This window comes from Poromitra crassiceps (assembly GCF_964638095.1).
Source record: "Poromitra crassiceps genome assembly, chromosome: 15".
Classification (NCBI taxonomy): Eukaryota; Metazoa; Chordata; class Actinopteri; order Beryciformes; family Melamphaidae; genus Poromitra; species Poromitra crassiceps.
The window spans coordinates 29762246-29784006 of NC_139634.1; the positions used below are offsets into that span (position 1 = coordinate 29762246).

The window sequence follows — 21761 nt, forward strand, 5'->3', positions numbered from 1 at the left end:
AATGATGCAGTTAGTTAATTATTGTCTTTATTGAACATGTAAAACCATGACAAAACCTAAAAACGGCCATGAAGCCAAACCAGCCAACAGCTGAAACTTCACTGAACATATGAATTCACTACAGTGCTGTCATGAATCTACATCCTTCAGTTACAAAGATAAAGCAGTAGGTCTGACAGATGGAGTTGTGCTCCTTAAAGCCCTCTAGCGGCCCAGAAAGGAAAGAGAGGGGTGAGGGAAGTTGGGAGACCAGTGCATGCATGAAAAGAGAGGGGGCTGAAAGGATGGCGCTTTGTGTTAATTTGAACCTAAGCATGAATACAGAATCCACTTTGCATCTTCTAACTCCTAAGTGTATGCACATGAACGACGGTTGCTAAGCTGAAGGTATATCAGCGCTCACCACAAGCAGCTTAATATGTGCATGCTTAAAAAGTTGGAAGTTGTGACAAAAATAATAAGGCCATATTGCTGGATGCTGCAAAGAGCAGCCGGTCAAGTAAATCTAGTTCACACAATCCAATTTGGGTTGAATTATACACAAAACCTGGGATGCTATACAACAGCCAGCTACCTCAGCAGCCTGCTAAACAGCCAGCTACTTCAGCAGCTTGCCAAACAGCCAGCTACCTCAGCAGCCTCCCCACAAAACAGAATGTATTGACGATCCTTCCATGAATTCACAATATTAACCTCAGACTATTCACATAGTCAAGTGTCCATGCGTTCTGGAATATTCTCATACAAGAGAAGAAAAAAAGACTAAACATGTGATAACAATAATTACAATAACAAATAAGCCAAAATTAATAAATTACAACAATGCACCCCTGACAAAAACAAAATGTTTAAAAAAAAAAACACACAAAAATGGACCAAACATAAAAAAGAAAAAGAAAAAACAAAACAAAACCGAGAACTGGAAGTCAGAAGAACTAGGTACAAGAAAAGAGAAACCTGAAGCAAGCACATTGAAGGAATATATGGAATTTCCCTGAAGCGTAACTTTTTTTTTTAATTATAATTTTAAAATGTTTGTTTGTTTTCCTCATCATGTAGGGTGCAAAGTTAGCGCTGGGGGTGGTCTTTCCCCTTCACCTTGTGCTCCTCTGGCTGAGGAGGAGGAGGAGGAGGAAGCTGGTGGGCACTGGTAGAGGAGGACAGGAAGTCAGGAACTCTAGGAGTGCAACAATAAGAGGCCTCTCGGCGAGGGCTGCAGCATCACATCTCTACAGAGACAGGAGAAAGAGCGTTTTGTCGGTCTATCTTCAAAAAGACATACAGCATTCTCAATCAGACTATCACTGGGAAATAAAGTTAGTAGAATCAATGAGACTATCACTGGGAAATAAAGTTCGTAGAATCAATGAGACTATCACTGGGAAATAAAGTTAGTAGAATCAATCGGACTATCACTGGGAAATAAAGTTAGTAGAATCAATCAGACTATCACTGGGAAATAAAGTTAGTAGAATCAATCAGACTATCACTGGTGAATAAAGTTCGTAGAATCAATGAGACTATCACTGGGAAATAAAGTTAGTAGAATCAATCGGACTATCACTGGTGAATAAAGTTCGTAGAATCAATGAGACTATCACTGGGAAATAAAGTTAGTAGAATCAATGAGACTATCACTGGGAAATAAAGTTAGTAGAATCAATCGGACTATCACTGGGAAATAAAGTTAGTAGAATCAATCGGACTATCACTGGGAAATAAAGTTAGTAGAATCAATCAGACTATCACTGGGAAATAAAGTTCGTAGAATCAATGAGACTATCACTGGTGAATAAAGTTAGTAGAACTGAGTAAAATTAGCTGATACTAGGAATGGGACTACTTATCTCAATACATATCGATACATGACATGGGGTTCATGATTCGACAACCATTATACAATGTAAAAAATAAAAGTTCAATGATAACAAGGTGCAGAATTATGTTTATTTCCGAGCCACACATCTTTCTAGAAGAATCTTTCCTCTTGCTAGAATGTAAATAATTTAAAAATGTCATTACAAAGTGCAAATAATATCATTTGGATGGAGAGCTTGTGAAATTGTGATGGGCATGCCGTCTCATTTGCGATGACTAGAGCAGAATATAAAATGGACCCAATATCACGATTAATTTTCCTCCCCCACGGTGCGTGTTGTCGCATATCTGTATTGCGATATGCTGAATTTCGCTATAATCTTTGCGTCACTGAGACAGAAACGCCCGCACTCCTTACCTGACAGGGCTTCTATGGGCTGACTGGAGGAATGCAGGGTGTTAACGGGGGCTCCCTTGGTCCCGTCTGGGCCCCCGTCACAGTTGATCAAGCCCTGGTTACAGTCCTCGGCCTCGATGAGGGGCCGACCCTTTGAGTGGACGCTGAGGTCGATGAGCTCCTCGAAGCTCCAGGTGCTGGGCTTCCCATTCAGGCCCGGGACCAGCCCCACCTTGGTGGAGACCTGCTCATTCAGGAACTCCGAGCCCTCCACAAGGCGGCCCTTAGGCACTGGACTGGAGAGGGGAGATGGAGGGAGGCAGGTAAGCAGACAGTGACAGGTGAGAGAGCACGACACAACGTTGTCACAGGTGCTAAGAGATAGAGGTAGCAAGTGACACAAACCAATGTGTTAAGACATCAGCTGACCTGTAGACACCAGCTTCCTCATCTCAGAAATTTCGTTGTTTGTGAAAGGCAGAGAATATCATAATTTATCTTAGTTCATTTCTGGAGCAAACTAATAGATTATTTCCCAGCAGTTGACACCTTACAACGTTGCCAACAAAAAACTCTGACGATGTCTTCAGTTGTGACCGGTGACTTCAAGTTCTATTCACATCTTGCAAAGTGCCCTTGTGTTGCATGCAAGGACTATATGTATGTGTGTGTGTGTGTGTGTGTGTGTGTGTGTGTGTGTGTCACGTCACGTGTGTCCTCCAGTCATACCTAACTGCCTGAGTCTCATCTGTGTTTATGCCATTATTATTCTCCTTGTCATCCGTCTCTGGCTTTCCATTCACGCTGCCCAGGGGCTCTTCCCGCTCTGCCATTGGCTCGCCAGATGACAGGCCACACTCATCTCTGTTGGCTATGTCTGTCTCCATGGCGACGTCCCCTGTCTGGGCCATGTCCTCCACTGAGAAGCCAAGTAGACGAGACGAGTCGTGAGTCACGTAGAGAATCAGGAAAATGCACATGGATAAGCCATTTATGTAAAGTATATGCAAACACACACACACACACACACACAGAGACACACACACACACACACTCAAACAGAGACACACACACACACACTCAAACAGAGACACACACACACACACACACACACACACACACACACACACACACTTTTTTTTTTTTTATTTAACCTTTATTTACCCAGGCAAGCAAGTAAGAACAATTTCTTATATACAAAAGCAGCCTGACAAAAAGCAAGGGCCTTTTGGGGGAAGGGGGTGGGAGGCTGAAATAAAAACAAGGTTATATAAATACAAGTAAAAACTTACAGTAATAATAGGAGCATACTATATACAAACACAGGCTACAATAACAATATATGAGAGAGAGAGAGAGAGAGAGAGAGAGAGAGAGAGAGAGAGAGAGAGAGAGAGAGAGAGAGAGAGAGAGAGAGAGAGAGAGGGGTGAAGGGGCAGGGAAGGGAGAAGAGGAGGGACTGGGGGTATGTGTGTGGTTGGGAGGAGGTCAACAGGTACAACAGTCGGTTACAATCTGTTGCAGGTTTTGCTTAAAAGCAGTGAGGGATGAGAGGACCGTGAGTTTGAGGGTGTTTTGTAGAGTGTTCCAGTCATAAGCTGACGCAAAGCGGAAGGCACTGCGGCCAAAAACGGTGCGGACTTTCGGAACGGAGAGTCGGATGAAGTTACTGGATCTGAGATTGTAGTCGGAACTGGAGAAGTGTAGAAGGGAGGAGAGGTAGAGAGGAGTTTTGCCTAGAATGGATTTGTAGATGAGCTGGAGCCAGTGAAGAAGCCGTCTGGTGTGAAGGGATGTCCAGTCGACCAGGTTGTAAAGGTCACAGTGATGAGTAGTGAATGGTGCGCCAGTGGCAAAACGGATGGCAGAATGATGAAGCGTGTCCAGTACACACACACACACACACACACACACACACACAAACAGAGACACTCACTCACACAAAGCCAGACACACACAAGTTAGGATGACAAGGGAACCAAACTGCAGCACTCCCTGCAACAAAAATAGCTAAATAAAAGATTGACATGAACGCACACTCACACTTGGTTTCACAGTCAATCTCATCCATCTGGTCCACATCCTCTTCGTCCTCAATATCGTCCTGTAAGTCTCTCTCGTCATCATCTTGCTACACAGGAGACACGAGCATCATCAGCATACACTCTGGGCAGAGCATCTTCTCCACAGACACTTGGTTGCCATAGAGACATAAGAGCTGAACAAGTGTGAGCTCACCTTCAGGTCGCTTTGGTCCCCTTTTCTAGTTCTCTTCATTATTTCCTCAATTCTCTGAAAATGGATGAAAAGTGTGTTTAGAACATGTTTGTTTTTTTACACCGTTTCATTGGGTTCTACACAATGCAGTAATATTGTTTACAGCAGACCTGGATTAAAATAGTATCAGTAAATAACTACAATTTCCCTTGCTTTGTGAGGCAGATTATTACAAAGTCAATTTACGGTAGTATATATTTTTTTTTATATAACTGATGACTTAGATTAGAACAAACAATAAGAATTATTCATAAGCTCTGTATGTCTGTGTCTATGTCTCTCCTCCACCCATCACCACCCCTGCCCACCTTCTTCCTCTCCATGCGTTCTTGCTGGTTCTGCTGCATGATGCGCTCTCTCTCCTCACGGACTCTCTCTGCCTCCTCCTGGGCCTTGGCCTCAGCCTCCTCACGCTCCTTCTGGAGCTCGGCCTGTTTCAGCACCTCCTCTGCAGCCAGCTTCACTCTGTCCTCTTCTGCTTGGAGCGCGTCTTCCTCCTCTTGCTTTTTCCTCTCTTCTGCCAGCTTCTTCTCCTCCTCCACACGTTTCAATCGAGCCTCCTCCGCCAAACGTGCCTCCTCTTCCTTCCTCAGCCTGGATAGTAAAGAAATGGCAACCGTTGGCTTGAATGCATACTGGGCAATAATACAGGTGACATCAGGAAGAGGGCGATGTGAAGGAGCATATAAACAATATTAAAAAAAATAGTTTCAGCCTTGTAATCTGATTGGCTAAAGAATTTCCAACTGGGCTTTTAATTCCCAAAAAATATGACCAGCAGTGTTTTATTAGTTGTTATGCTGCCTCTTGTGGCAATCTTTATTGTTTTTTTATTCTTATTCACTATACTACTTTGAAGACAACTTTGAATACACATGTAAAAAGCCATAATTCCCCCAAGGACCATTTTTATGGTGATTATGAGGACTCGATGTTCACTATAATTGGCTGAGCTTCATACCTACCATTTCCCACCCTGTAATAGCCATAATCAGGGTAAAGATCCCCTTGTTGGGGAATACTGCTATAGCAAACAATGACTTGAGAGAGTTGAGTTATTTTCAGTATCCTCACTTCTCTTCTTCTTCTCTCTTTATTCTGAGCTGCTCCTCTCTCTCCTGGCGCTCTCGTGCCAGTCTGCGGTTCTCCGTCAGCATCTTGGCTGCCTCGGCGGCTGAGTTGGTTCCCGCCGCGGCCTTGGAGTCTGACAGAGAGAAATGCAGAGACACACGAGAGGGATTTAGCAAAAACACTTGCTTTCACCTACTTCTCACTGTAGTGGAGGAGACTTGAGGGCAGAGTGCCCGGCACTTGGTGGGGCATAGTGACCAGAGAATGAGGAGTGAGAGAAGAGACAGACTGTTAAGGGAGGGAAGAGAGAAAAAGAAAGCAGAAGAGGTTAGAGACATAAGCAGATTAGAGAGGGAGGCAGACACACCGTGAGTGTCCTCGTGCACATTTCACATGATCATCTCTCTGCCTTGTAAAATAACTCTGTGTTACCTGGGAGTAAAACACACATTCATAAATGTACATGATACCAATGGCTGATGCTCTGTATACCTAAATGTTTGGAATAAGTAATAATAAAAGGATTGGAAATTTGACTTGGGCCAATTACAAATTCTGCTTTCAAAGCACAATGAATAGCAGTCTCCACTACATGACATGCATTGTGACATTACTATGCTATCTTGCCTTGCAGAGCATGATTCTGTCCAGGTGGTGGCAGCACTGAGCAGCAGCAGCAATAACCCCAGTCCTGTAACAGGATGTGTCTCCAGCTGGGAGTTAATGACTCTCCTGGTCCTCTGAGATTCAGTGCAAACTGAGCTGCTGCCACGTCAGTTTCGAGCTCATATTCAACCACAGAAGTGTCCATAACACACACACGCAGAAACACACACACTTAAAAAGGATGATGTTTAGGGGTCTGGCAATTAAAACTGATTTGTGTTCAAACCAAATTAACTCCTGGAGGCAGCATTACAACTTCCCGCTCATCAACAACATGTTTACTGGTAGGAAGTTGAACTCTGTTTCATTTTTCAAATATGCAGACGACACCACCATAACTGGACTCATCATCACCAACAATAACGAAGATCACTACCGTAATCGAGTGGCCCAAGCGGTCACTTGGTGCCAGGACAATAATCTACAACTCAACACATCCAAAACCAAAGAACTCATCACAGACTTCCGACGGAATCCACCCCCCAAGACACCCCCTCCACATCTCCGGACAACCCATAACCACCACAGTCACTTACAAATTCCTGGGCACCCACATCAGCAACACACTCAAATGGGACAATAACACCGGTCACATAATCAAAAAGGCCAATCAAAGACTATTTCACTCCGGCAGCTCAGAAAATTCAAAGTAAAATGCAATCTGCTCCACCAGTTCTATACAGCCATCCTTGAAAGCATCCTCACCTCATCCATAACCATCTGGTACGGCAATCTGGACAGTCACTCACGCAACAAACTCCAACGAATAATAAAAAAAAGCTTCAAAAATCATAGGTACCCCACTCCCATCACTAGACACTCTCTACCATAAACGGACAATCATAAGAGCACAAAAAATAGTTTCTGACCCATCTCACCCAGCCAATCACCTGTTCCAACTGTTGCCCTCTGGACGGCGCTGCAGATCCATTTCCACCAAAACAACCCGATTCAAAAACAAGTTTTTTTCCCCACTGCCATCAGGTTTCTGAACTCCACTCACCTCTGAAATCTCACCTCTCAGGCAATGTATATGTTGAATGTTCTGTATTTATGTTGCCATATGTCTGAGATTGTATGATTCATATGCTTATCAATCATTCAGAACTGCCCACCATCTTTCTCTTTGGTCTTGCTGCTGGGGGCCGAGGCAGCAGGGGTGGGGCTGGTCTGGGTGGCAGCAGTAGACTGCGGGGCCACAGGCTGGACAGGGCACAGCTCCTTGGACTTGGAGTCCCTCTTGCGCAGTGTGGGGGGCCCTGTTGGAGTGAGAGCTGGCTTCTGGATAGGCGGGGGTTTGGCTGCCGTGGGCTGGGGCGATGGGGGACGCTGTTTCATTGCACTAGGTGAAGGGGGGCGTGTCCTGGGATTTTGCCTATAGGAGGAAGATGAGAGTCATGTCCATTGTGTGTAAAATATTGACACTAAAGGACAACGCAAGCTGCATGCAGAGTTTTGAACAACTCAAAAAGTGAAATATTAATGAATCATCCAAGCTGTGTAAGAGAAGGCTCGGGGTCTTACTTTGTTGCTGCTGGGGAGGGTGTCCTCTTTGGGTTGGGGGCCGGGGAGGGTGTCCTCTTCGGGTTGGGGGCCGGGGAGGGTGTCCTCTTTGGGGTGGGGGCCGGGGAGGGTGAACGGTGGCGTCCCAGGGTACTGGAGGGTGAGGCGGGACGCTGCCCCCCAGGCGACGTAAAGCGCTTCTCCTTCTGTAGTTCCACAGACGTGGGAGAGGGAAGGAGAAGGACTTCATCATACTAATCTCTGAACAAGGATTCTGTTTAAGAAGAGCAGTCTGCAACCATCATAGATACTGATGACTACCACCCACTGATCCAGGCAATGGACCCATAATGCTGACATATAATCAGGAGCAGAAGAAGGCAGAATAAATTATAATCTCCTCTTTTGAAATAAATGGAAATCCAAACCGTTGGATGCTCACTGTGTGACTAAAATGAAATTTGATGATAGCATTTGATTCATGATAACCGGTGAATTGGTCCGTTTCCCTCAATGCCACAATGCCAGTGTGAAGGTTAAGTGGCCAAGTGGTCTGGCTTCTAATTCATCTATTTTTAATGCCCACGTGCCACATTTGGCTCTGTAGACCTGCTGACAGACGGGGACAGCAAGGTCACCCACGTGGGGGCGGCGCACAGGCAGACACACACCACTATATATACGCAATCAAAACGAGGGCTCGGTTGGAACCAAAGTGGCGTACGTGCGTACTAGCGCGCAGATGGTGCAAAGCTAGAAATGAGCACGTGAAGCATGCAATATTTCTAGTCGATTTGACAGGAGGACAGTCAAAGGAAATTTGGATCAAACTTGGATCAGCTGCCGTTACTACAGGCAGCTACATTTTGTCGACTACTCTCCCACACTTTGAAAAGCCCTGCTCTACATCAATCTGTACATGGACAGAAGACAAGGAGATGGTGAGGGAAGCCCAAAAGCTATTGACACATGGCCTCAGGATCAGGGTGTGGTCTGCTTCACAAGGCAGGACCTGTGCATAATAAGGCTACTGTGTGGATCCCATTGTCTCAGGCTGTGACAATGTGTGCCTTCATATCCACAGAGGAGGACAGGCAGGCTTGTGGGTCAGGAAGACAGAGTCAGGCGTTACAGGGCACTGATTGACAACATCAAAAACCCTCCTCGCGACTACAGGCCACACAGCTGAAACACTTACAAATCAGCTTCAGTATGAAATATGCATCATGTAGTTGTGAGCAAGAATAATAACAATTCTGCAGGATTTATTCAATTAGGCACTAAGTGCGACTAGGGCTACAGTTATTGATTGTTTTAGTAATCGAATATTCTACCGATTATTCCAACGAGTAATCGGGTAGGATTACGCGGTTGCGGTTCAGGCTGAAAAAACACAACGTAACGTTAGCAGAAGTGGTAGACTGTGGAGGTGAAAACACAAGTAATAAATGGAATAAAACTTAACAACAAATAACGACATAGCCAGATTCTGTGCTGGGATCCGGTAGCATCGCCAAAGCCAAAGATGACATCATCAAATGTCTTCTTTTGTCCTCCTGACTAACAGTCCACAACCCAGAGATAATCAGTTTACTGTCATACAAGACTAAAGAAACAGAAAATATTCACATTCCCATTTGCATGTTAAAAATGTAAAAATTGAGGATTAATTTTCTGACGATCGAATAATCGATTGATGGTTTCAGCTGTAAGTGTGACACAACTGTGCGAAACCAGCATTATGCACAGACATCACATGGTGTGAGACTGTGAGCAGTAAGAAGATGACCTGACTGACTGATGACCAGCGACTGGGCAGAGGTCGAAGAGCAGCAGGAGGACAGGTTTTCCCTACGATTAGCATCCTACAGAAGCACTTTGACTGGCAAATATAGCCACACCAGACATATTCATCTAAATCTGTGTCATTGGCGCTGCTGTCCACTCATTTTCTCTCAGCAATGTAATTTAAAGTAGGAAGAGATGCATTTTAAACACTTCTTTAAACACTGTGTTCCTGTACAGTAACTTCACCCCTGGCTTCCAAACCAGGCGGATTCTGGAAGAGGCAATATTCAAAATTTTTGGTTATATAATTGACAACCAACCAGATAGCCCTATTGTCTCACTTCTTAGTCTAACACGTGTATTTAACATGTAAATATTGATGATGAGTCTGCAGTTTGAATATGGAGTGAGATAACATTGGAAAAGAAGATAAGCCCCTCTGTGCCAGGTAACTATCAGTTCATGCAAATAAGACACAGACTTCATGCTACAGCAGTGTTTCCCAGCAGCCCGCCCAGGTGAACCATCAGAGTGTGATGATGCATTCAATTGGCAGTGTCGTCTTCAGACAATCAAGATAACTAAGCCTCAAAAGCCTGCAAGTGAACTATAACCACTGCAATTCTTTGCATCTACGACACAGTGCATCTGTGCTCCTTTGAGTTGTGACTATGCCGAGACAAAATGAATGACAGTTTGAAGTCTCAATAAAATAAATCGGATGAAAGTGTAATCGTCAGCTAATGTTGCTGTCATTAGCTAGTTCACCATCTATACATGGCCTGATGCCCTCACATGCTAAAGGATATACAACAAAACAGATTAAAGTCCCAAGGAAACAGCATTTTGAGAGCATGTTGCTTCTTTAATGTGATGCATTTCCTGTTGAAACAGGATATTGAGGCGGGGCATACCACGCGGGGAGGAATCATTCAAAAGAATAAACCAATGGAGCTCGACAGGCACGTGACTTTTCAGTTAGGGAGAATTAATTACAACTGATGGGGAAGGTGGAAGGGTAGTTTAATAAAAAAGAAAATGGCCTCACCAGTGAGCCGTCCAGGGCTGCGTCGGCCGAGGCGGAGGTGGTCATGCCGCTCTTCTGCCGGTCGATGCTGCGGCTGCGCAGGGGGCCGCGCGGGGGGTGCAGGGGGCCGGCAGCGGCTGAGCGAGGACACAGGTGACACTCTGGTAAACGACACAGTCATCGCAGCGCAGGGCCAGGGGAGCACAACCAATGGGAAGTGGGAGAAGCGGCCGAGTTGCAAAGCAGCAAAGGCAGGGAGGTATGGTAGAGAGAGAGAGAGAGAGAGATGGTGAATGGAAGGAGAGAGAGAGAGATGGTGAATGGAAGGAGAGAGAGAGAGAGATTGTGAATGGAAGGAGAGAGAGAGAGAGTGGAGATAATAGTGGAAAAGAGTGGAAGTGTGGAGTGTTTTGTAAGGGAACAAGAGCAAAAAAAACATAGCTATGTGTTAGATATAGCACAGTTTAGCACGTATAGCAGCAAACAGCTTGGTTGGGCTGGAGGTCTCTGGATGTGACGAATGGAGAGGTACACACTGATGGGAAACCCCCCGACACGCCATGGGTGCCAAAGCTTCTAATCTGGACACACACAACACTGAACAAACCTCAACACCAACCATCACCACAGCACAGCACTGAGCACACACAAACACCACCATAGCAACATAGAACACATAAGAGACAAAACCTGCCACCAACCCAGTATGACACACACACCAACACAGCACACACACATGTGTATATGTTATGGAAGTCATGTCTAGAACACACACGTTTCATTAGCAACACTGATGCTGGATGTTGTGTACAAGAATTAAGAAAATTAAAGAGTAATTTGGAGGTTTGAGTCTTTCCTGCACCTCATAACTCTGCGGAGGTCAGTGGATGCAGCATTTGCTTGCTGTGATTTCAGGACAGAGCTGATCCTACAGTCAAACGACAACGCTAGTTTTGCCAAAGGATTCAACACAAAAACAAAACATGAGAACTGAGAAGTGCAAATGCCGATTTTATGTAAACATGAGAGACTTCGCTAAATGACTAAAAAGCTGTCATGAGGGGAACAATGGGTGAAAAGCACGGCCTATGAAGCTACAAGTCTGTAGTTAGCCAGGTGAGGAAATACTACAGTCAGGGTCCAAAACTAACAATCGCCAAGCGACAAATGCAGGTAAGTTTTGGGTATGGCGGATAAAAAAATGTGGTCACTCATTTTTGCATTTTATTTTATCATTATTATTTTTTATTATTTAGCTGGCCGGTAAATCATTTGGAATCACAGCAGTCTTTTATGTGCTTAGCCCGGCAGAGACTAATGTGACCCTCACTGTCCACCGTACCTATCGTGACTTCAGCAATTCATAGAATCAAAGCTGCGCTGAATCAAAAGAAGCAGGCAGCAGCTTACTCCTATTTTGACCTTTCTACATGATATCTAGAAACATTTGTGCTGTTACGCGTTAGAGATGTCGTGGCGACACATTACTGGTGTTAAGCCACCGAAGAGGAAGCGGAAAAGAGACGTCTTGGAGGTCGGCGTTATTCCACAAGGTGGCGTCTGGACCACACAGGAGCCCCGAGATCCAGGCTGAAATACGATGCTCATACCCCGAGTATTATGTATTCATAGTTGTCTTTAAGTGATGCTTAAGACGAGTTTGCATACTAAAAAATTGAGGTAATTATTTTTAGTCAAATAATGCATGATGCCGTTTTATGGCCGGTAAAAAATATTCTTGTCCCATAAATTTTCTCAGGTTAGCTGCCATTGGCAGATTAGCTAAAAGGTTAATTTCAGACAGTGTTGTTCAGCACTTGTGAGTTTGCTGTGTCAGATTGGGGGATTAGCCGTGGTAATCCCGAGACCTGGAGATCTCTCCCTGCCAGAGCCACAGATCACAAATGCGGTGTGTAATTCACCCTGACTGTATACTGAGCACTAGGATGACTGGGAAACTTACCCTGCCATAAGCTTACACTGCTGCTGCTGCTGCTGCTGCTAATGCGTACGTGTCATGTTTCTGCTCGGGCTATACTTAGTAGACAATCTATGGCTTCTAATGGGTTGGTAATGGCCGGTCAATAAACTCCACACGGCCCTCAAATCAACACTGGGAATACAGTTTTTGCCTTGGTGTGAGTCAATGATATGATGTACAGTTCTTTGTAATGGTTATTCTTTTTTAAATCAAGCAATACACTCAACAGACAAAAGGAGGATTCATGAGTGGAAGGGTCAGAGGGTCCATCACGGGTTGTCTGGGAGGCGAGGACGAGCTATGCTCCACCACCACCACAGTCTATAGAAAGTCTATTTTCATCCCAGTATTACATATGAACACAGAAAACCCCACCTAGACGGCTTCAGACTCAGAGCATAGGGTTCAAATTTCAAGAATCGATTCGATTCCGATTCACAAGGTTCCGAATTGATTAATCCCGATTCGACTCGATCCCGATTCGATTAATTTCAATATCGATTTGGTTAGTGATACTAAAACATGTTTTTTGAGCTGTAACTTGAATTACATGATTGTCCAGTTATGTAACATAGGGGTTCCCAACCTTTTTTGCACCAAGGACCGGTAGATACATGGGGAAAAAAAGTTGCGGACCGGTTGTCAATTTGAATGGTTTTAGTTACACATATATTTACTCACCAGGTGGTGACAAAGGGTAAATAACAGCCTTTTCATCTGTCAATAAAGACACTTTCACAATTATGCACAGTGATTTGATTTCAGCCTATATAATTTCTAAAAGTAGATATTAATGATCAAACATTTCCATTTATGTAGCCTACAGTATTTATGTTTTTGTTTCAACTACAAACATAAATAAACATCAACTTGAAACTATGTTTCAACTACCACACACAGCCTATAATATTATAGCCTATGTTTATATTTAAAAAAAAAAATTAATAAAAAGATTGATCTCTGGACAATCGATATCAAAGGATTAAAATAAAAATCTATTAAAAATCGGAGAATCGATTTTTTTAACCCAGCCCTAGACACAAACGCCAGCCTAAAAGCTAGTGTGGAATGTGAATTTAGTGGGGATTGATTAGTGCGACACCAGATATGAATAGTCAATGGAAGTGACAGCCATTTACTATTTCAACAAATCAACACTGTGTGTGGACTGGAGTCCAAAGCTCTCTGGTCTCACTCAGCAGAACGCATGCAAGACCACAACAAACGGTCTCATTCTCACGCAACAAGAACCAACAGGTAACTAAGCAGCTTAGGGCAAATCTCCCAGCATGGAGCCCGAGGCTCCTCAGACATGCAGAAACGCTCCCAGCCGCTTTGCTCCGCCCTGCCCGGCTCAGCTCAGCACACAACAGCCAATTGTGTCAGATGTGAGAGTGCATGTGTGAGCTCGAACCCGGGCAGGGTTTGTGTGTGTGTGTGTGTGTGTGTGTGTGTGTGTGAGCGCGCATGTGTCAATATTTACAGTGTGTGTGTGAGTGTGAGAGATCACATGAGTGTACTTTACTGCAAATCATTACTGTACAGAACGTAAAAGGGTCTACCACGAGAAGAGCTTCTAAGTGCCGGGAGCTGTGCAGCTACCGCTCGGGTCGCGGCTTACAGTATACCGTAATTCAACCACCACCAAAAGCCACCATTAGCTTGGAAAGGATCGTTCCCAGCAGCTGCAGTGAGTGAGGGTCTGCGTTAGGGGGCATCGGGGTGAGTTCACAGCTAGTGAAGGGACACTGGGATTGAGTGGGCTGACTTTCTAGTGATCAAATCTATTTAGGAGGGAGGACCAGGGAACTGTGTCTGGGTATCCTTCCTCTCTGTGAGGGTCTCCTATGTGGGGGGTTACCTGGGGCGTCTGCTCCTTCAGCAGACAGGGCGGCGGCGCTCTTGCTCCTAGCTAGTGAGGCCTGGGTGGGGGTTAGCAGGCGACTAAGGACCCCTCCGTCCACAGTGCCGCCCAGGGGCCTGCGAGCTACACGACCGGAAAAAAAATAAAATCACCCCGAAAAACAGCAGAGAAGAAGAGGGGGGGGGGGGGGGGGGGGAGGCCAGGAGGAAAAGAGTAGGCAAGAATGGGGGATGAGAGGGCAAAACAAAGAAGGAGGTGGGGGTGAGTGAAGTTCAGAAAGGTCACCATGTGATTTAACCAACAGGATAGAATCAACATAAAGAACCAAAGGTTATGTCTCAATAGTCTTAAAAAAGGCTCCTTATCAACACGCTCCTTAATTGACAATAGTCGGGAAGAGTCGCAAGGAAAGGAAGCCATGGAAGAGTATTGAGACAGACCAGAGACTGATTGTCCAGTAACTGAAGAATAATCAAACAGTAATCAAAGTGGACAATGAGGTTAAATCAGTGGTTCCTTGATGAAGAGGGAGGTGTGCTGATGTGGGAAAACGAACCATTAGTGAACTCCAAAGAAATCCTATTAATACAGTGAGGAGGAAATAGGCAGGGTGCAAAAAAAAATTGTCCACCTGACCGGCCAAATGGCTAGTGAATGTTCAAATTTGACCAGCCACTCAATAGATTTAGCATTGTCTTTTTGGCTAGTGAGTGAAGCAAATCTACCAGCAACTTGCATATTTTGCCCGCATTTGGCCGGTGTAAATTTTGTGCCCTGCAAAATTTGAAATAGAGCTAGAGCTAAAAGTGAGAGACTGTGACCAGGCAAGGGCTCTTTAGCTTCCACTGTGCAGATTCTTCCATGGTTTTAGATAAAGAAGGTGTCAAATTTAATTTGAAGTCCAAATGAAGAGGCTGAGTGCAGACTACTCCAATGGGACAGTACTGCACCAGTGAGAATATTACACACATACTGACAGCAGAATCAAAGAGCTCTTGCTGCCATGAAATGGAAGAATATAAAAAAAAGGTGCCCTCAGCTACAAAGCAGGAATCAGCAGTGAAGGAGGTGTTGAGGGGCTACTTTGGCTCCGTCTCCCTAATTGGCACTTTAAATCAAGGGGCATGCAGAGTCACGCTGCCTTCAGGGGCCCTGACAGAGGAGGACATCTGTTGCCGACAGACCTGTTTGTTAGCTTGTTGAGAGCTAGCTCCTGCAGCATGCTAGCATGGCATGCTGCTCTCAGCCTAGTTGTTGACAATCAGGCGTATTAGTCAAGAATAAGTTTATAGTAATGAAGAGAATGGTGTGGGCCTCATTGTAGGAGAGGTGCTGCTTATTGAGGTTTTAGCTCCGTTTGAGATAAGTCAGTGTGAATGATGTTGGTTGTGTGTTGCATTATATTGCACAGGCTCACCACATAAAAACACATATAGGGATATTATCACATGTTAGGCACAGGACAGGAACAATGTTACAACTGTTACAATCTTGTGCACGTACATTACAGGTTGACACGGCTATAGGACAAACAAAAGCATTGATGGTTAATAGCAGCACGTCTCTACAGTAGCGGGTGCCTGCAGTTATATTTCTGTGCTCTGGGGGGTGCTGCCCTGGGATGGCACTGACACACACCAGACTGGGGCACGAGACCAGCTACTTAAATCCAGCTCTAACGTCATCTGGGAGGGAGGAAACAAGAGGCACTTTGTGACAAATCAACAAAACATTGTGTTAGAGTAGACGCTGCAAACACAAAGGAGCCATTCCTGGAGTGACACTTGGAGAAATGACAAGAAAAAGAGGTTAAAACAAGATTAGCCGTCAGAGTGAGAGACTCAACACGATACAGTAAGGATTTGGCAGGGTTAAAGACATGAGAGAGGTAAGGCACACAACAAGGAACCAGCACAGTGTTCCTGGTACAGCACAGAGACAGGAACGGGGCGTAGAGTAAAAAGGACAGCTCAGCAGTGAGCGAGACATCTGGGTCAACACAACACACAGACAGATGGAAAGAGGAACAAGAGAGAAAGAAGAGTTTGCCAGTTTGGAGATCCATGTAGCTTCATGGAACTCCATTGAACCAAACGAGGAGTTATCCACCACAGCCTCTTAAAGTAGCAGACAGCAGCATTGTTAAGGGCTTGAAAACGGAGCGCACTCAGAATGAGATCACATCAGAGACGCATGCTTGTTATTCACAGAGGGAGGCCTGAGCCGTATGCAGATAAGGAGGACGAGGAATACATGATTGCCGACTGTGCGTGCTGCTGCTTTAGCCACCTTGATCGTCTGTCGTCCCCTTATCAGGCTTGGCTGGGGTCTGTGCTCTGCCCACACCTACTCGTGTGAGGGAGGAGCTTCTCTTCTTCAGGGAGGGGCCTACAGACAGGAGAGTCGGGGTTATAGCCAATCGGGAGCAGGCAGTCAACGAGGAAGTCCCCCGCAGTACTTTCACAAGCCATGTGCATTTCATTCGGCTTTACTTTGTTATGTGAATCAATAGGCTGCGGCTGAGAGTGGCTGACCTCCGGGTTGAATAGACGGTGCCTAAATACACAGGCCAGAGTTAAAGCTGTCCCAACCTGAGCTTATTACCTTCAGATCTACATGTCCTCCACAACTGTTACATAATTAACCTTAATGATGTCAACTGATCAGTGCTTACACTAGCACATCAATGCCCCCCCCCCTTTCTATCTTCTTGGTGTGTATTAGCCATAGCTGTGGCTAAACTCCATGCATCCACCGGGGGAAATTATTCTTAATCTGTAGGGTAATTTTATCCAATCATTCGTGTGGAGTCAGAGATGCTTCAGCAAACAGTGCACACAGTATCGTTATTAAAAAGCCAGTGTGGCAACGAGGAGGATCTTCTGCACCTGTCTGTTCCACCTGAGGCTTTTTGCCGTCTTCCTTAACGGCCTGAGCAGCATTGCCGTTGCTAGGCAACCGGTTACAAGACGAACTCCGAGTCCTCGGCTTAGCACCTGAGAGACAATGATGAAACACCCACGGTGAAAATGACACAGCGCTTTTCCTTTCCCAACGGTCTCTTAAAATCCACACACACACACACACACACACACGTACGCACTGACACAGACTTCATTAGAGCAGCTAAGAGGAGCACGGCTGCAGTGAATTCTTATTGCAATCCCTCCCACATACCCACAATGTCCTTTAGAGACTGTATTCATAAGCCTGGAAGAGGAAACAGACAGTGGATTCTACACAGACAAGTTGAGACGTACAGAGGAATCAGCAATATCAGATAGGAGAAACGGCACTGGCTCAGAGAGGCAAAGCTGTGGAGAGATGATTCAACCTGTTGTGTTGATTATTATGAGAGAAATGGGCTACTACAGCACTGAATTAATCAGAATAAACTACAGCGCTGAATTAATCAGAATAAACTACAGTGCTGAATTAATCAGAATAAACTACAGCGCTGAATTAATCAGAATAAACTACAGCACTGAATTAATCAGAATAAACTACAGCGCTGAATTAATCAGAATAAACTACAGCACTGAATTAATCAGAATAAACTACAGCACTGAATTAATCAGAATAAACTACAGCACTGAATTAATCTGAATAAACTACAGCACTGAATTAATCTGAATAAACTACAGCACTGAATTAATCAGAATAAACTACATCACTGAATTAATCTGAATAAACTACAGCACTGAATTAATCAGAATAAACTACAGCACTGAATTAATCAGAATAAACTACAGCACTGAATTAATCTGAATAAACTACATCGCTGAATTAATCAGAATAAACTACATCGCTGAATTAATCAGAATAAACGACAGCGCTGAATTAATCAGAATAAACTACAGCGCTGAATTAATCAGAATAAACTACAGCACTGAATTAATCTGAATAAACTACAGCGCTGAATTAATCAGAATAAACTACAGCGCTGAATTAATCAGAATAAACTACAGCACTGAATTAATCAGAATAAACTACAGCGCTGAATTAATCTGAATAAACGACAGCGCTGAATTAATCTGAATAAACTACAGCGCTGAATTAATCAGAATAAACTACAGCGCTGAATTAATCAGAATAAACTACAGCACTGAATTAATCTGAATAAACTACAGCACTGAATTAATGTGAATAAACTACAGCGCTGAATTAATCAGAATAAACGACAGCGCTGAATTAATCAGAATACATTCACAGATCACTGTTTGGTGCGTGGGTCCCTTTTACGATCCCGCAACTCGTATCGAAGGTGCAGAGTGAATGGATGTAGTCGAATCAGGAGGTCATGCTGGTTTCTCATTGGCTGGAAGCAGAGACAGGGAGGGAGCTAAGGCATTGGTTTACCAGTCTGCCTGTGCTCCAGTGAGCTTGTGTGTCAAATCCTGGCCATGAAGAAGAGAGGTGGCCAGAGTTCACTAAGACTTGGCAGAGAAGAAGGAGGGTTCGTTTCAGGCGGTCTAAAATTCAGACTGCCCGATCGCGATGCGTGATTAGGTACAAATCATTACAGAAAAAAAAAAACAACACTTGGCCGATAAATAGATGGTCTGGAACATAGCAACTAGGAAGTGGGAAAAGAGACAGAAGTGGGAGGGAGAGATGGAGGGAGGGGGGGAGGGAGGAAGGAAGGAAAGACAGAGGAAACTTACTTTTGTCAGGAGATTTGATGAGGGTAGCAGAGGAGGAGGATAGGCGTTTGCTGATACCAGCCTCAGATGGCTGTTTCAGGTTCATGGTGGACGTGGAGCGCTTGTCCACTAGGAGGGAGGAGGAGAGACAGACACAAGGGGGGGAGGGGTTTAGGCAGGAGCCTGGCCAATGGGAGAGGGCAGTTGGATGGACAGAGGGGGAGCACAAGGGTTTGCAAGGTCCTAACACCCATCCGCTAACAGTAACACTCATTAGACTAAAAGACTATTGCTGCACTAAGAAGTCTAAAACAAATACTTGTGAAAGCCCAACATTTGATCTGATATTCTACTGATGAAGTGCACAGTTAGTAACATAATATATTCACTATTCTATATACAGTATATTATCTCTATATATTATAACATGTTTTCAACATGACCCCGTACATATTCAAGCCAAACATCCAGGTGCAAAACCAAAGCCATTGTGGTTTTCATAGTCAGGCATGGCGGTTAGTAAGAAGGGTTGGAAAAACCTGTTTGATGCTTTACTTCCACTCAGTAGAGACAACAGGTGTACAAAGAGCAGAGAACAACAGCATTAGACTGTGCATGCCAGTGGATATACATTAGATGTATGTGCCTTTCGACTTGGGGGTTCACTTCCATGTGACCCGGCCCCTTGTGACCTGGAAGTGTTTGAAAGTGAATGAGTGAGTGAGAGACCAAAGCCCACATTTCCAGCTATCCAGTCAGTGAGCCCAAAGCACATACAGGACAGAGGCTCCAGACCAAGAGAACTGTTAGTGAGGAACTGCCAGTTAGGAGTGCAGGTGAGATGTGAGGAGTAGTAGGTAACCAAGCTAACTAGAGTGCCAGAGCCGGTCCATGCTGTGCTGCTACATCGGTGGGCAAAGTATCAACAATCAAAACCTGATGGTTTCCTCTGGGGCTTTTCTGGCGAGGCAGGGGAGACTACTATAGCTACTGGTGACGAGGCGCTGGCATCAGAGTCTCCTGTGGGGAAAGACAGCTCTCAGGGAGGAGCAATGAAATGCAAGTAGATGACACAGATCCTCCAAACCAGTAGAGAGGTAGGAGGTGAAACATGGCAGCAATGGGTAGATTGGTATTTGACACAGCAGTATTAATGTGAGTGAGCACGACGACACTGACATTAGATATCGGTTCTGAATATTACCACCACAACAAGATCAACAACACTTCATCTAAATGGCTGTGGTCCATATGTATTTCCACGTTCCATTTACACTGGGAGGTAGGAATTCCCCAGATGAATGACGTCACACCGACCTGAGTTGACCAGGCTAGCCATTGTTGGCAATACCAGTTGTAACAACACATTTCGCAGTATTTTGAGCACACACACACACACACAGTAGCAACATGTCCACAGACAGAAGTTAGACAGTACTGTGTGTACTGCGACTGATTTAATGAGATACAAATAAGACAGAAGTGCTCATAAACAGTATATTACTACAGCTTTCACCACTTTTGATGCAGGAGCCGCCATCTTGGATTTTGAGGTCAGGGTTGGCGAGGTTTCGGAGTAGGAAATCCTAGTACAGGTGACATGACAGGGTGCGTGAACTGGGAAATTTCCAGTTCCCAGTGCAAATGGAACATGGCATAATTCACAGAGTTACAAGTGCCACATACATGAGCAGATTTTTACAGGTTTATTGTCTTGCTTCAAACAAGCAGGAACCACAAGTGATGTCTCCCCATGTAGCATTATGCAAGGATGATGGATGAGAGAGAGAGAGAGAGTTACACTTGTCATTTTAACATGATTTTTGAGATCGGATTCAAAATATTGATTTTTTTTTAGTTCACATCATTAATGTTGAAGCTTGGCCTCTAAAATTACCGTTATCCATCTCCCGTGGCTGTATTTATATGTACTGTATATATGATTCTTTCTCCTCTCCATCTCTTTACCTGTATGCACATTACGGCTGGACTGTACCCCAACTATGTTGAAATCTGATCACAATGTGAGCATCATATATCAGGTTTTGAAGATGTAATTTGAGCAAAATCTCTCTCTTTTTTGGTGCAGCCACACTGGTCAAAGTCACCGTGAAACGAAAAGTGCAACTGTAGGCAGAGAGATACAAAGAGAAACGGCATGGGAAGTGTTTTTCGGAGGAAGCAGCGGTCCTTACCTGTCCGTCCGTCTGAGTCTGTGGACAGTCCACCCCAGGACCACCTCTTCTGCCTCTGCTCCACTCGCTGGCTGCGCTCCAACGTCCGCCGCAACACCGCCTCATAGTGCTCCTGCAGCACATGGGGGGGTAGAGGGAGAGAGAAGAATGCAAGTCATCCACAGGCAGCAGAGCAATATTCTCCCCTAAAACTGAAGTAGATGGACCCAAAACGGCAAGATGTCTCAAATAAGCCAATCTGCTCTGAATCTACACATTTGTTTTAAAACACCATTAAACTGATACTGAGGTTGAATAGGAAAACACTTGAAGATTAAAAAGGAATCTAAACAATCCATTATCATTATGTACACATTAAGTATTACACATTTGTATTACAAATCAAACATACTGTAAGTGTAAGTTTTTGATAGGAGATAGGCGAATAGATATGGGAAAGCAGTCATGATGGTTCCTGGGCCCAGTCCAGGATTAGTTCCAGTAGGTGTTAGCGGTTATTTCTGGACTAGAAATATCGCGCATGATTACTAG

At 44.6% G+C, this 21761-nt stretch overlaps 1 protein-coding gene across 4 annotated transcripts in view; it reads right to left on the reverse strand.

Moving 5' to 3' along the window:
• Window positions 1-918: 918 nt before the first annotated feature.
• map7d3 (MAP7 domain containing 3) overlaps window positions 919-21761 on the reverse strand; it is a 38826-nt gene continuing 17983 nt past the window's right edge. Inside the window, exons 5-19 of one of the 4 annotated variants that reach the window (XM_083651287.1) lie at window positions 21231-21342; window positions 19972-20055; window positions 19057-19164; window positions 17281-17388; window positions 16682-16780; window positions 10569-10684; window positions 7754-7938; window positions 7345-7604; window positions 5567-5696; window positions 4801-5086; window positions 4454-4507; window positions 4259-4346; window positions 2945-3134; window positions 2237-2511; window positions 919-1229 (exon numbers count right to left, since the gene is read on the reverse strand). In XM_083651287.1, the coding sequence (XP_083507413.1) occupies window positions 1222-1229; window positions 2237-2511; window positions 2945-3134; window positions 4259-4346; window positions 4454-4507; window positions 4801-5086; window positions 5567-5696; window positions 7345-7604; window positions 7754-7938; window positions 10569-10684; window positions 16682-16780; window positions 17281-17388; window positions 19057-19164; window positions 19972-20055; window positions 21231-21342 (2103 nt within the window). In that variant the 3' untranslated portion in view covers window positions 919-1221. Of the gene's footprint in view, window positions 1230-2236; window positions 2512-2944; window positions 3135-3862; window positions 3996-4252; window positions 4347-4453; window positions 4508-4800; window positions 5087-5566; window positions 5697-7344; window positions 7605-7753; window positions 7939-10568; window positions 10685-16681; window positions 16781-17280; window positions 17389-19056; window positions 19165-19971; window positions 20056-21230; window positions 21343-21761 lie in introns of those variants that run through there. The other 3 variants (XM_083651286.1, XM_083651288.1, XM_083651289.1) reach the window with 3 other exon arrangements.